Source organism: Epinephelus lanceolatus, chromosome 3, assembly GCF_041903045.1.
Source record: "Epinephelus lanceolatus isolate andai-2023 chromosome 3, ASM4190304v1, whole genome shotgun sequence".
In the NCBI taxonomy this organism is placed as follows: Eukaryota; Metazoa; Chordata; class Actinopteri; order Perciformes; family Serranidae; genus Epinephelus; species Epinephelus lanceolatus.
Genome location: NC_135736.1, coordinates 20,087,998 through 20,102,841, shown reverse-complemented (window position 1 = coordinate 20,102,841; position 14,844 = coordinate 20,087,998). Strand labels below are relative to the sequence as shown.

General features: G+C 40.2%; 1 protein-coding gene across 2 annotated transcripts in view; it reads left to right on the top strand.

Annotated features, from left to right (window-relative positions):
• Nucleotides 1–1,147: 1,147 nt before the first annotated feature.
• The window catches only part of aspscr1 (ASPSCR1 tether for SLC2A4, UBX domain containing), a 28,615-nt gene continuing 14,918 nt past the window's right edge, over nucleotides 1,148–14,844 (top strand). For both annotated transcript variants that reach the window (XM_033624839.2, XM_033624838.2), the window contains exons 1-12: nucleotides 1,148–1,260; nucleotides 1,487–1,542; nucleotides 2,120–2,234; nucleotides 5,642–5,742; nucleotides 7,894–7,942; nucleotides 8,030–8,103; nucleotides 8,188–8,764; nucleotides 10,253–10,312; nucleotides 10,629–10,768; nucleotides 11,599–11,680; nucleotides 11,785–11,851; nucleotides 12,244–12,306. In XM_033624839.2, the coding sequence (XP_033480730.2) occupies nucleotides 1,171–1,260; nucleotides 1,487–1,542; nucleotides 2,120–2,234; nucleotides 5,642–5,742; nucleotides 7,894–7,942; nucleotides 8,030–8,103; nucleotides 8,188–8,764; nucleotides 10,253–10,312; nucleotides 10,629–10,768; nucleotides 11,599–11,680; nucleotides 11,785–11,851; nucleotides 12,244–12,306 (1,474 nt within the window). In that variant the 5' untranslated portion in view covers nucleotides 1,148–1,170. The remainder of the gene's footprint in view (nucleotides 1,261–1,486; nucleotides 1,543–2,119; nucleotides 2,235–5,641; nucleotides 5,743–7,893; nucleotides 7,943–8,029; nucleotides 8,104–8,187; nucleotides 8,765–10,252; nucleotides 10,313–10,628; nucleotides 10,769–11,598; nucleotides 11,681–11,784; nucleotides 11,852–12,243; nucleotides 12,307–14,844) is intronic.

The window sequence follows — 14,844 nt, the reverse complement described above, 5'->3', positions numbered from 1 at the left end:
GATACGATGCAATACAATATACTTTCTTGTCCCTCTGGGGAAATTTGTTTTAGACTCAGGAGCTTCACAAGTATTGATGCCTAACAATAATAGTCCCAAGGAAATGAAAAGCATTCAAAAAAAAAATACTACACATAACAGTATTGCACATCAGCCACTCATGTTTTGCACATAACAGAGCACCATAAGCAAAACACAACATCATTTAAAATGTTGCTTGATTACATAAGAGATAACTAAAAAAATAAACATAAAAAGACACTACTTCCTGTACACAGGCACTTCACACTGCCTTTTCAACCGCCTTTATGTTTTCATGCAGGTGTAAGACATTGCCTCATGTGATGTTTTGATGATTATGGTGAAGCACCCTGTCTAACAATTTGCTCCAAATTCTCCCATGGTCAACTGGGTTGAGATCTGGTGAGTGCAAAAGACACATCATATGAATTACATATCTTTGATACTTATGAAACTATTTATTGACCCCTAGTGCCCTGTGGATGAAGGCTTGGACCTTTTTCATGACAGATGTTTTGACTTGTTACAGCAGGAAAAGCACAGGTGTAATTAGTATCATTAACAAATGGTTCAACTCCATTTACACTTCCCAGTAAGCAAGCCAGCATGCACACCAACAGAGCTCCGAAACTGGCATACCTGCATGGATTTGAGCCACAATTTGGGTTTTTTGTATGCACACTTTTGCCTTCTCTAGTTTGTTAGAAAGGCCTGTCATACCCTGCATTACCCCTGTGCTGTATGGATGCATCATATCCTTGAATGTAATACATCGAAACCCACACTGATACAAAAACAGTTGATCACTTATCATTGTCGTCATGCTTTTAAAATTAGTATCATCTACATGCATGTCTTATGTAAATTTTATTTCATTTGAAATATTTTTCAGAATCAGCTGTCATAAGTAGCCTATTGTTTTGTTAAAATAATCATGACATTGTTTCATATTTTCCATACTCAAAAAGGAAAACTGTGATTTTTATTTATTTATTTTTATTCTTTAAATTTCAGCGATGTGAGCACCAAAAATCCCACTCACTTCCCTTAAAAAAAGCTCTTTAGCTGGGTAAATGGACCCTTTAAACCCAACTTCATATATGTCAATAAAGTTTTATTCAAACAAACACCGTGACGTCACGGCACACAATGGCAGCCACTGGTACAGCTGTGACGGTTCTCACTCCTAATGGGAGAAGACAGACAGTTAAGGTGTCTGCAAACACACCGTTATTACAGGTAACTTGTGTTTTTAAGGACATTTCGTGTTTTCTGACCCGGAAGGGTCGTTTAATTTTGTTTCTTTGTGTCCAAACCGGAGCAAACTGTTTTCCTCCTGTTAGCTTGTTTGGCTAACAGCAGTTAGCCGGTGACAGATCAGTTTCTGATTTCGTGCGGATGAAGTGAAATGATTTTGCTAATTAGGTGGCAGCTGTCTTACTCGGTTTATATTTGTCATCTTTAGGTGCTGGAGGATGTCTGCAAAAAGCATGGATTTAACCCCGACGACCACGGACTGAAGTGAGTATGAGTTGGTTGATGTAGCTCTCAAAGTGCTGACATCAAGGCTAAATTAATGTTAGCTTTGAATTCCTGGCCTGTAAGTTTATTAGCAGTTGAAGCCCTGAGCCCAGACTGCACTCAGATACAGCTCGACACACAATTAAACTTTATGTGTGTACTTAATCGAGTCTGGGAAGTTAATTGTGACGTTAGTGAACAGTATTGTGTGAACTGACATGGCTGCCATGGCTATTAAATCTGTTGTTAAATTGTTATTATAAGCAGCAGGGGTCATTCAGCTTAATTGCATTGGGACTTTGATGTTATTTTTTATATACGCATAATTGCATGGATGACATAAAACACAGGATTTAATCTGTAAAGCTGCCTTCAATTGGACAAATTGTAAAAACAAGGTGACAGTTGTTACTTTAAATGCATTTAGGGATGATATTATTTTCTTGTCTTATTTGTAATGACAGAAGAAACCAGCAGCTCTAGACGACTGACATGTTGTCAGATTTATTAATGCTCTTTATTATTTTTATGATTACACAGGAAAGATTTGATTGTCTCCTCTTTATCAACTTGACAGGTTTCAGAGGAGTGCTGTTGACCTTACGCTGCCATGGAGGTTTGCCAATTTGCCCAACAATGCCAAACTGGAAATGGTGACAAGTACAAGGAAACAGGCTGTAGCCGATAGCCAGGTTAGTTTAAATGAAGTGCAAATGTGTGTGTATGTGAGAGAGAGATGGAGACAGAGTGTGTGTTACACTGCTATTTAACAGCAGTGTTAAACTGTGGTTGCTGACCACATAATAAAGACACAATAGCAGTCATCAGTGTGTGTCTGTAAGTGTGTAACTACAATATGCAAGGTCACATTATGGTGATCGTCTGCTGGTCAGCATCACCAGTGCACTAGTATATAGTAGTAGCTTGATTCTCAGGTCTGGCTCAGTAAAACAGAACTTCTCATAAATAGATATATTAAAACATGTGCAATGTACATTTCATATGTTTGTATTTCCAAAATTATGAACATAAACAGAAACACAATAAATTGATCATTGTGTTTGATATCTGGAATATCTTCAATATTTTTCAGTTGTTTTGTATGACGTTCATGGTGCAGCAAATGTTAATGTTATTGGCAGAGAATTCCCAGTCAATGCATATCCCAACTCCACATGAATGCATTTACATATATACTAGGAATGAAACAGTTACCAGTTTCATGTTACAGTAAAAATCCCAACAGTTAGTATTGCCCTTTTAAATTTCCGATCATTAAAGCTGCGGGGAACGAGGTGGTAGTGTGCTCGAGGACTGTCTTTATCATACTCAAAAAACCCCACAGGTGCTCTTGAAGAAACAGATCAGCACATAGGAAGAAAAAATTAACTTAAGGCACTCATGCGTGGAGCAGGAATGAATGCATTTGAATTAAGTTAAAAAGCCTTTTTTTCAAACATGGCTGCTTTAATGTAACATTAAAACACAGACCAGTTATGACTCTAAGGTCTTCGTCAGGGTGCTGAAGGGTGGACAGGAGTCAAGCAAAACTTAAAGCTGTGTTTTATTACCACGCTAAAAGGAAAAAATATACCGCACACCAAGTCTCAGCTCCCATTGAAGGCTTTTTTATTTGTGCTGTGACGTTTCGAGCACAAGGCTCTTTCTCAAACTGCTGTTACATGAATAGACAGAGAGTTTTCTTTTTTCATGACTTTAATATATATGCATCTAGCACTCAGTCCAAATGGACCTTGGGATGTGCGTGTTTTTTGACTATTTTTGCTTGTTTTATTACCATGCTACTATGCAACTCACAGTAAATACCATCTAACATCAGCGTCTATCCTTCAAAGGAAACTAAGTCTGAAGTGTGTCGTGGTTTTGGTTTTTATAAGAGTGCTAATGGAAACTTGTCCGTAGAGCTTGAAGAAAGAAAAACGCTGGGAAAGAGGGCAACATTTTAAAAAAATCCTTGTCTGAATTCAACGCGACAATAGTGTGTATTAGTGACAAATTAGTTTTATTGCATTTGATATGGTTTTTATATGGTTTTCAATATAGAACTTTTGAAATGATTTCAATCTGTATATCAGCACATTTTAATAATACCATGATAATACTGATAATCATCATCATTTGGTCACTTTAATCATAGTATGTAATTGTCATAGTGTTGCATCTCTAGTCATATAACCTTTGGCATCTGTGTGTGTAGGAACAACTGGATGATAGTGACTGAACCAAACATCAAAACATTTTAGAATCTAGAGTCTTTCGTTATTCATATGTTGATGTTTTTTTGTTTTTGAGCAATGATATTAAAATTATTGTTAGTATTATTGTTAACGTAACTCAGGTAGGACAGTCAAATACACTCAAAATATTGTATTAGTTAACTGCAATGTAGCTTGGACCAACAAAGTGTCCCTGTGAGGTGTTGTTCCACCAGAACAGCTTCAGTGGTGCTTGCTGTAGACTCTTAAAGTCTGTGAACGCTACGGGGAGGATGAACAGCATTCCTCCAAAAGATATTCCCTCATTTGGTGTTGTGATGATGACGGTGGTGATGGAGAGTGCTGTCTGAAGTGTTGGCGAAATCTCCTTGTGTTTTGGTGTTTTACATGGGTTGAGATCTGGTGAATGTGAAGGCCATAGCACATGATTCACATCATTTTTGCAAACCATTTTATCACAGTATGATGATTAGGGCTGAGTATCTCAATACAGGTGATTCCCCCGAAACATAAGAAAAGGATGGTAATACTGTGCCAAAGCATTAGTATTGTATCACATGAAAACCATATTAAGATATTGATTATTTGTCCCCCACCCATAATTACTTTTGGGGAAAAATCCCAGATGATGTGTGGCCTTGTATTGCCGTATCATTTTGGTATTTGTGTCAGCTGGATATGTGGGTTTTTATTGTGAGTACCTGGAAGTTCATAAATTCTCCGCCTGTGTTTGTGCGCTCACTCTGATTCGATCTGGTGTCCAAAAAAAACACTTTGTGTAGCTGAGCTGTAGTTTCCTATGACATCATGGCATCATAATCTAAGCAGTAAAATCACGGCTGGGTTTGATCTGTTGTTCTTGTTCATTTGATGGATGGTTGACTGTTGATACCTCACAGATTTTATATACTCACACACATTCAGTCTCGTACCACACAGACACACAACAGGCTCTCCCAACATTTACCTCAGCCAGACTGGTGTGTGAGAGAGTTTCGTGTTTGTCTGTTGACAGCCAAAGAGCTCTTTTCATCTCTCCCGGTGTGCTGATGGTGAGTGCAGCGTGCTTTCTGTGCTGGACAACATGGTTGTTGAGTAAACATAAACAACTCGTAGAGTGACTCAGAGAGAGAGAAAGAACAACAGAGACTCGCACTGATGCCTGGTGTTACTCATTTCCAGACTGAGGTAGGCCCACATGTGCAGCTTAATCAAGTTCGATTATCAAAGAATTTTCTTCCTGCAAAACGACTCAAGACTATCGAGCCAAAAATGTACAAATGGCCACCTAGGGAGACTTTTATGCTTAATAAAATGAGTTTCTTTTCTGCATTTAAGGTAATGTTTTGTCACACATTCCTACAGAGTGAAAGGCTAAGATGCGTTTTGCATCGTCTGTTTTTTAATGTTTGTAGTTTATAGCGTTTGACGGCATGTAAAATGATTAAATAGAGACAAAATTCAGTGGGACAAAAGTGTTTAATTTGCTTGTTCAGTGTTTGTAGAGCTCACTTTGTTTCTTTGTGATTTACCTTTTTAAAAATTGTTTCAGGTGAATAAGGTCTTAATGAAAATCGATACAGTTTTTCATTAGAAAAAAGCCTAATGGAAAAAAAAATCTGAGAGATAAGGGTCATTTGTTATGAGCTCTTGTCATAATAAATGCAAAACAAACCCTCAGTGATCCTTTAAATTGATCTCACAACTGTCTATAGTGCCTGCATACTGTATCTACTCTGAGCTTAAACAGTGGTTAATGCTTTAAGTGTGTTTGTGGTCTCTGACGTACATTCAAACTACAGTGTGTGTGTGTGTGTGTGTGTGTGTGTGTGTGTGTGTGACTGTGGTTTCGTATCCCTCAGGTGCGGATTGCGCTGCAGATGGAGGACGGCTCTCGGCTCCAGGGTTCCTTCTCCTGTGGACAGACTCTGTGGGAACTGCTCACACATTTTCCCCAGATCAGGTGTGTGTATGAACATGTACACATGTGCAAAAGTTTGTGTGTATGTGTGCTCTTATGCATCTGTCTTTGTGAGGACCAGAACATTTTTCTGTTTCTAACTTCTTCTCAGGGCTCTCTGAGGGCTAAGACTTTGTTTTATGGTTTAGGACTAGTGTGTCGGAGTCAGAATCCACTCCCATCTTTAAACAGTATCCTCAGTACTACTTAAAGAAGTACTTCACCTCTGGAACCGTGGTCTTTCCATAAAATTGGGCTGTTTATGTAGCGGAAAGATGCAAATACTTGCATAAATAATACTTGCATAAAAATAATAATTGGTGCCACATGACATGACCAGAGGAACCTGAGAAAAAGGGCTGTGGCATTCGCTTCTGCTCAAGAGTTAAAATAACCGACAACTGCTTCTATGCACTTTGTGTCCATGGTGCCAGACATACAAAGATGCGGAAGTACAATCTGTAGTTTGAGTAATAGCCCTTGAGCCAGAGAGGTGAGCAGGGAGATCTGAGCGCTGGTAAGATGGAGGGAAGTTTACCACAGTTCATTAACACATACTGTCCACACTGTTGTGATAGAATGCTGTTTGAAAATTGGCAGAGTATCTGTTTAATAGAAATCCAGTACTCTCCTGTTTTGGCTATTAGTTTTAAGTATTTCAACTTACATTGTCCATCAGTTCAGCTTGGCAGTCAGCCGTGAATTCAAAACACTTCTTAGTTGCACAAAAACTCTTGAATTCTTGACTTCTTAGTTGCAGTTGGCAAAATAACAAAGTGCCATAATTTCTGAATTCATCTTAAGTTAAACCAGAAGTGAATTAAGTTGACCTCCTGGTTGTTTCTTTTGCTGTTACTGACGCACATAACAGAATTTTAAGCTCTATGATTGGATGCAGCTTTGGAGTCATAGTTAACTTCTCATCACATGGCCCTGTGTACATTGGCTTGTACGTCCAACTTGTACGTCCAACCCACATTTTATACCACAGCTGTTAATCTTTTTTGCTGATGACTCAAACAGTAGAGTTTTGTGCAGAGCCAAGTGCTCCAACTATAAGTCAACTGACATTGTCTAAGGAAAAAATTATTGGGACTGTTATTTCCAGAAATAGGGGTGCCCGAAATATATTCTCCCACCTTGTAATGCAAAATTATAGTTTATAGACTTTTAGATCAATTGTATAGTGATAATATAATGTCATTGTTTTGTCCATATTAATTGATTAATTAAGTTTTCCAAATGAATACTGCTTAGCAAGCTGCAATTTAAAAAAAACAAAATCTATTAAAAAATAAGATAAAAATTAACAATATTGAGTTTTTGTTAACATAAGAGTCTGGCCACAGGTAATGCATAACAAGAAGACATTTTTTTGATTTGAAAATCAGTTTGAATATTTTATGTGTTTTTCTTTTTCTTGTATTTGTCATATTGTGTGATATGCTTATTCCATGCAGCCCTAGTAAGGTGCTAGAGATCATCCTCACAAACATAAACCTCAAAGATGTTTGTGTTTGTCTTAACTTTCTACTCGGCTGGAAAGTGAAGGTGATCATTGTGTAGGAATGAGCACAGACCAGCGCTGTGTTAAATAACATCCCTCCTTCTCACCACTCATCTACCAAAGTTTAAACTTTCCCACACATCACCACCACTCACTCAAACACACACACACACACACACACACACACACACGCAGCTGTTACTCAGTAGTTCCAGCTGTGCGGTCCCAGGTGCTCGTGCATCCGTCCAGCCCTCATCTCATCTCTATTAAATGACATCACTCCAGATCCTGATCCTTTTCCAGGGAAGTTACGCTTCCATGAAATGAATATTAGCTCCACATCAGAGTTAAAGCTCTGTGAACGTTGTGAGGCAGAGAGGAAAGCTTTGATTTTCAGAATTGAGGAGAACAATAGTAAAACATTTATGGTTCAATTAGTTCCTACACGGGATTGCGCACACATGGTTTACACATGCAGACAGCATGCCACCGCATAGCATGAGGTTTTATTGTAAAATCACAGGGCTGATTTCCCTGAACAAGGGAAAGTCACTTCTGGGTTGTGTTTTGTCACCATTAAAGCAAATAAAAGTCTGTGGGCTATAATTTTTATCTCTGTTTTTCTTATCGTCACCACCGGATTCCAGTGTGGCGGAGTCAGAATCCACTCCTGTGTGTGTTTACATGAGGGACGAGGTATGCAATGTTCCTTTAACTCTAAGTTTTTGTCAACAAATAAAGTGACTTTTATGATACCAATGCTGTGCATGTGTGTATGTGTAGGTGAGTGGCGAAGAAGCACTGAAGAAGACCACCCTGAAGTCTCTGGGTCTGACCGGAGGAAGTGCCATTGTCAGGTAGGCTGCTCATGCACAAACAGCATACTGTAAATAAAACCATGTAAACCTGAGACTTTATTATTGTTTCCATTTCTGTTGAAGGTTTTTACTCAAAAAGAACAAAGCACAGGGAGAGGAAGATGGCGGGAAAGCCACTGAAACAACTGCTATGCCAACCACACCTGTTGCCAAGGAAACCACGCCTACCCCATCACCTCAGCCTGCTCCTGCTCCGTCACATCCGGAGACGTCGACAACAGAGGTGCCAATTAAAAATTCAAGCCCACATATGCCACCTGACGCCAGCCCTGCTTCAGCGCCCGCCTCTGCCACAAGCAGCACACTTCCAGTTCAACAGGAAGAGGTTCCAAACTCCCAGGATGCAGTTTGGCCAAAGATTCCTCCTGTTGAGAGAGGAGTTCCCGAGGGGGATGGCGAGGAAGCAGGGCCATCAGGACTGAACTCTAACCCATCATCTTCATCCTCCTCCTCCTCTGCACCCTCGGCTCCTTTCGTTCCCTTCTCTGGAGGCGGTCAGCGCCTTGGAGGTCCCTGTGGAGGTGCAGCTGGACGCTCAGTATCTTCATCTTCATCATCCTCATCTCTGTCAGCTCTAACTGCTGCAGTAGAATCACCCAAAGCCAAAAAAGCAAAATCCAGCCACGGTTCCAGCACTAAGGTGAGACATATTTTTTTTTGTAGGATTATTAAATCTTTTTCTCTTATCCAAATTAAAAAATCATAAACACAGTTTGCATTTTGAGATTATTAGAACACAAAACGTTCATTCCACAGGTACACTTCGCCCGGTTATCATGGATTGTTTCAATTTTCTGAGAAATTCAAGGACTTCTTGTCTTAGTTGGCTTAAAAGTGATATGATTAAAAGCTACACAACGGTGTTACTGTTACTGTTGTAACAGTGTTGTTTGTGGTATTCTCCTTGTGCATCACAGCCTACTAGTAAAGAGGCAGAAGAACTATATCTTTTAACTCTATCAGGCTAGCAGGACCATATCATGTTTTCTTACTACTTTTAAAGTCACCTTGTACTTAGTCTCGCCACCAGACAATCAGAGATCTCCGCCTTCTGATAGTCTGGGGACACTCCTTTCTAAAGTGTGTTTAACACACCGGAGAAAATGGCCGGCAACAAAGCAGCGCCTCTTGCATCTTTGAAAAAGACACGCCCTCCCGGAAATGTGCGCTCCCCCTTTTCTCATCAGCAAGGAAACAAACACACAGAGAGCTTGAAAATGTACGCCGAGAGATTTAACTCCGTTTTATCAAACGTCTGCTCAGTCCACAAGATTGTGGAAATGAAGCACTTACAGCGACTTTGTTTAAAACTTTTAACGGAGTCGGACTATGTTTACGAGCACAAGAGATCAGCGAGTCACCGAAGGACCGCCCTGCGGATTTACTATTGGTTCTGCAACGTAGGGAGTTTTTTTAAACTCTGAAATTGTATCCGCCTATCTTAACACAAAACCAGGGAAATAGACATCAGTCTTTAGTTAAGCAAAGTGTCTAAAGACTGACTTGTGATTCTACCTTGTACTAGTAATTTTTGTGTCCCCCATTTTGCCTGATATCAGACAGAATTGTTAACTCTGTTTCCATCTTCAGTCTGACACTGTATCCACTTTTCCAATTTAAATGGGAGGGGGGGATTCTATTTTCACTAAAGACCGTATTTGCCTAAATCTGTGGTCTTCTTAAATCCACACTGATACACTGAAATCACAATAACATTGTTTTGTGACTTAAGTATCGTGATAATATTGTATCGTAGATCCTCTGCTGATTCCCACCTGAAGCGAAATAAATATAAACTTTATTGTCAGGTGATATTAAGAAGACATGTCAATTTAAAACAGCCTCAATAGCAGCGTCTATCTTGTCTGTAGCGTTATTTCTGCCAGTGGAACTTCATCTGTCATTACATGTTGCGATGAATCACTCAATTCAAACTCGGCGTGTGCAGATTCAAAAGTCTGGACCCGGGCAACACTCCATTGGCAGATGTGTAGATTTTGTGCAAGCAAATTACACAACAATGTGCTTGTGATAAAAAGTTAATTTTTTACCTCAGAAATAGTAGTGGACAAACAATCTCTTTGCAAGTGACTGAGTATAATTGCAGCATGTTCTGTTCCTTTCAAAGCGTCAGAGCACTGCCAACCAGCCAGAAGAGGACATGGATCAAGGAGAGGAGTACTTGGAGGTAAAACCATTTGTTTCCAGTCAGAATTTTCTGATGTTTAACCTTTAACCTGTTTGTTTCAGTTTATCAGCTCTCCTTAAATGAACCTTGGACACAATATGATTCTGTAAAGATGAATTAAAGGTTTGAGAACAAATAAATGACCTCCCATTGTTTTTCATATACTAGCATCAATCTGCCCTTTTGTATGCTTGCCTTACGTCTCTCCCTCTGCACCTCACAGTTCAAAAACCTCTGCTTTGGATGAAAACATCAGTGTGGACATTTTAATCTTCCCATCCATCCATTTCCCAACTCACTCACGCTCTTTCTGCAGCCAGTAGAGAGGGAGGTTCTTATTTACCACCTGGACACAATGCCCCGTCGCTCCGAGGACCACAGCGATCTGCCTGACGAGTTCTTTGAAGTGACGATGGATGACGTGCGCAAGCGCTTTGCCCAGCTGAAAAGCGAGAGGTGGGAGAAGGAAGTCAATGGAAGCGGTTGGGTGACTTGGGGTCAGAGGACTGTGTGTGATATTTAGTATAAATACCTCGTTGCTGCAGAAACACGTCTGGATCAGATGTGCTGCTGCACTGTTTTTAACAGATAATTAGGCAGTTTGGCATTTGGTCCTGTGGTGTTTTTTTGATGTATAACCTTTAATTGCAGAATACCATAGCAGTGATGAGAGGCCATAGGCAGGCAGAATGCCGGACATCACTGCGTGCGTTTTGAAGTTTTTTTTATTTTATTTTATTTATTATGAGTTTGAAGTTTTATTTATTTATGAGCGCTTCTTCGAAACAGATGCGGACAAGTTTACTCTGCGCTTTCTGGATGTGGCTGCAGCAGACCACAGCTGCTGAGACACCGTGTGTGTTTGCAAACATTTTCTTATTTATAAGACACCACGCACACTACAAAAGCTTCTAAATATGGCATACAGGGAGCAATTAGCAAGCCTGTTTTGTGTAGACGTTTATCCTCCAGCCATTGACCATACACCGTCAGATTGAGACCTCACCGCGTACATCCTTTAATCTCCGTCTACATTGACTTAGCTGGCTGCCTCATGGCTACACTACTACCGTGTCAATGACTGCAATTACCAAGGGGGGAATTAAGCCGACCACAGCAATTCATCTCTGCCTCTGTCACGCACACACGCATACCCGGCCACACACGAGTAAGGGTAGAGGATAAAACATTTTCTGCTCATCTCACCCACTGTTGATTGCACAGGTTTTATTTCACAGCTTGTTTCATTACAACTGCGTTCGTCTCTTTCTCCTTCGTCTCTGTAGGAAGTTTCTGGAGGAGGCTCCGCTGATGACTAAATCTCTGAGAGAAGCACAGATGAAGGAGAAGATGGAAAGATATCCCAAAGTGAGCACAAGTGACAGACACGTAATCACAATCCTGTTTTTAAAATATGTGTTTATGTGAAATACACACGCTCTGAATAACCCACTGCCACTGTGTGTCTCCAGGTGGTCCTGAGGGTCCAGTTTCCAGACAGACACGTTCTACAAGGCTTCTTTAGGCCTTTGGAGACAGGTGTGTGTGTGTGTGTGTGTGTGTGTGTGTGTTTGCTTGCTTGCTTGCTTGCATGCGTGCATGCGTGCGTGCGTGTGTGTGGAGAGTGTTCATTTCAGCTGGCTAGCCACAGGTATGGTTGCAATGTTAAAGCTACTTGCGGCTCCCTCACCACATTTATGACTGTAGCCACACCAGAGTGACAGAGAGACAGAAATAATGAGACAGGTCTGTAATTCCAGAGATTAGATCCACCTCAGCCCCAACAGCAACACGACAACCAGCAGAACAACAAATCGGAGGGAATTTCCATCTGAAAAAATGAATGACACTGCACACAGTGACTGATGAAAGTGCAGCTAGATCAGTTTGTTCATGCTTAAATTAATGCTTTGTGTTTGTTTTGTGCCCAGTTGGTGCCGTGAAGCATTTTGTGAGGAATCACCTGGAGGATCCAAAGCTTAGTTTCTACCTGTGTAAGTGCCATTATTTTCCCACTAATTAATCACAGCACCTGCAAGTATATGAGTCCAGTTTAGTTCATCTTGTGGAGGTTTGATGTTGTTATGAAACCATATTTCTGTGCATTTACACAGAAGTAAGTATTTTACCTGAAAATGTCTATATAAAGTTTTGCCATCATTTTAATCAGCCAGGATAATAACCTGACCAGTACTGGATTTTTAAACCCAGTACCGATAATGCCTGACTTAAACAAACATGTCTTGATTAAGTTAAGTTAAGTTAAGTTCATTTACACTGTGTCTAAATAAACTTAAACTTAGTTTGGCATTTTAAGTACCAATGTTTCTTGTTGGCCAATATATACACTAGTACCAGTGTATCTGTAAAAAGCTTCTGCCAGTCGATTAATCAATCAAGCTGATGTTCTCAGCTCATCAAATTACCGCTGATGTTCTCAGCTCATCAAATTACCGCTGATATCTGCGAACACAGCAAAGTTCTCCAATGAATGGTTGCCTGATAGTCAGACAAATCTGTCAGCTCGTTACGCTGCGTGTACATCTTAGTCTGACACTGTGTCCACTCTAAAACCCACCAACACCTGCTTACATCTGGCTTTTGTATGTAATGGAAAAGGTTGTAATGGGTATTCACACCTGGGTCAAATGACTCTGCAGTAGTTAATGGCATCGGCTCCGGCTCTGATCGGCAAAGATGGAAATACAACACCAGGTGAACGCGCTAATTTTAGCACCTTTACCGTCGAGATGCAATGATGTGCTGCCACAAAATCCTGTCAGTCTCTGCCCAAGCAGTGCTCAAACATTAATAGTCTGACTATGTACCAAGTTTGAAAGAGAGACTGAACGTGAGATATAAAGAAGATAACACTCTCACTGGCCTCCTTACTGCTTTCTACCATTTACTAACCTGTTTTCCAATGTAATTTTAAGTCCTTACTGACGTGTAGCCATGTCAACATAACAGTTATGCTGGGCTTTTATGAGCAGAGTTGAGTGAAGTAAAAACAAACTACAGTTTAAATGGATAGATTCAGAACAGCCTCAACAGCAGCATATATCTCATCAGTAGTGCTTGCCATTGTTGTTATTACTTCTCATAGGTTTTGGCACACCGCTTGATAATGGCATTAGTCCCACCTGTGGCATTGGTGGGCTAATTGTTGGTCCCCCTGCTGCTGCCATTGGTTGTGTTTTATTTCAACCGAGAAACCGCTGTTTCATGTCACGATGCCAGACAAATCAGTCAACTTGGTACAGTAGGTGGATTCCAGGGTCTGGACCCAGGCAACCGATGAACTCCAACAGGGCAAGAAACGAGAGTGGCCAAACAATCATAGAGTTTGTGAGCAACAGTCCGATTATCTAAAGCAATTTCTGAACCTGAAAGTTTATTTAAACTCAAGTTTTTTTGCCTTGTCCAACTTTCTTTTAATGATGACACCGCGTTCTTAAAATCTCAGCAAAGAAATTGGTGACCACAAAGTTATCATGACCGTCACATCCAATTTGTATTAAACTGGACTTATCTTTTAAAATGTATCATTAATGGTTCCTCAGAAATTCATACAGCACCCTCCAGAAGTATTGGAACAGTGAGTCCAATTCGTTTACTTTTGTTGTAGACTGAAAACATTTGGGTTTGACATCAAAAGATGAATATGAGACAATAGATCAACATTTCAGCTTTTATTTCCAGGTATTTACATCTGGATCTGATACACAACTTAGAAGATAGCATTATTTGTAATGGAACACAAAATTTTTAGGTGAGCAAAAGTATTGGAACATATAAACTTAAAATAGATTAAAGTGAATGAGACTTAATATTTAGTTGCAAATCCTTTGCTTTCAATAACTGCATCAAGCCTGTGACCCACTGACATCACCAAACTTTTGCATTCTTCTTTTGTGATGCTTTTCCAGGCTTTCACCGCAGCCTCTTTCAGTTGTTGTTTGTTTTGGGGGGTTACTCCCTTCAGTCTCCTCTTCAGCAGGTAAAATGCATGCTCTATTGGGTTTAAGTCTGGAGACTGACTTGGCCAGTCTAAAACCTTCCACTTCTTGCCCCTGATGAACTCCTTTGTTGTTTTGGCAGTGTGTTTTGGGTCGTTATCTTGCTGCATGATGAAGGATCTCCCAATCAGTTTGGTTGCATCTTTCTTTAAATTAGCAGACAAAATGTTTATGTAGACTTCTGAGTTCATTTTGCTGCTGCCATCATGTGTTACATCATCAATGAAGATGAAAGAGCCCGTCCCAGAAGAAGCCATGCAAGCCCAAGCCATGACATTACCTCCACCGTGTTTCACAGATGAGCTTGAATGTTTGGGATCATGAGCAGATCCTTTCTTTCTCCAAACTTTCGCCTTTCCATCACTTTGGAAAAAGTTAATCTTTGTCTCATCAGTCCATAAAACTTTTTTCCCAGAATTTTTGAGGCTCATCTCTGTACCTTTTGGCAAATTCCAGCCTGGCCTTCCTATTCTTCTTGCTAATGAGTGGTTTGCATCTTCTGGTGTAGCCTCT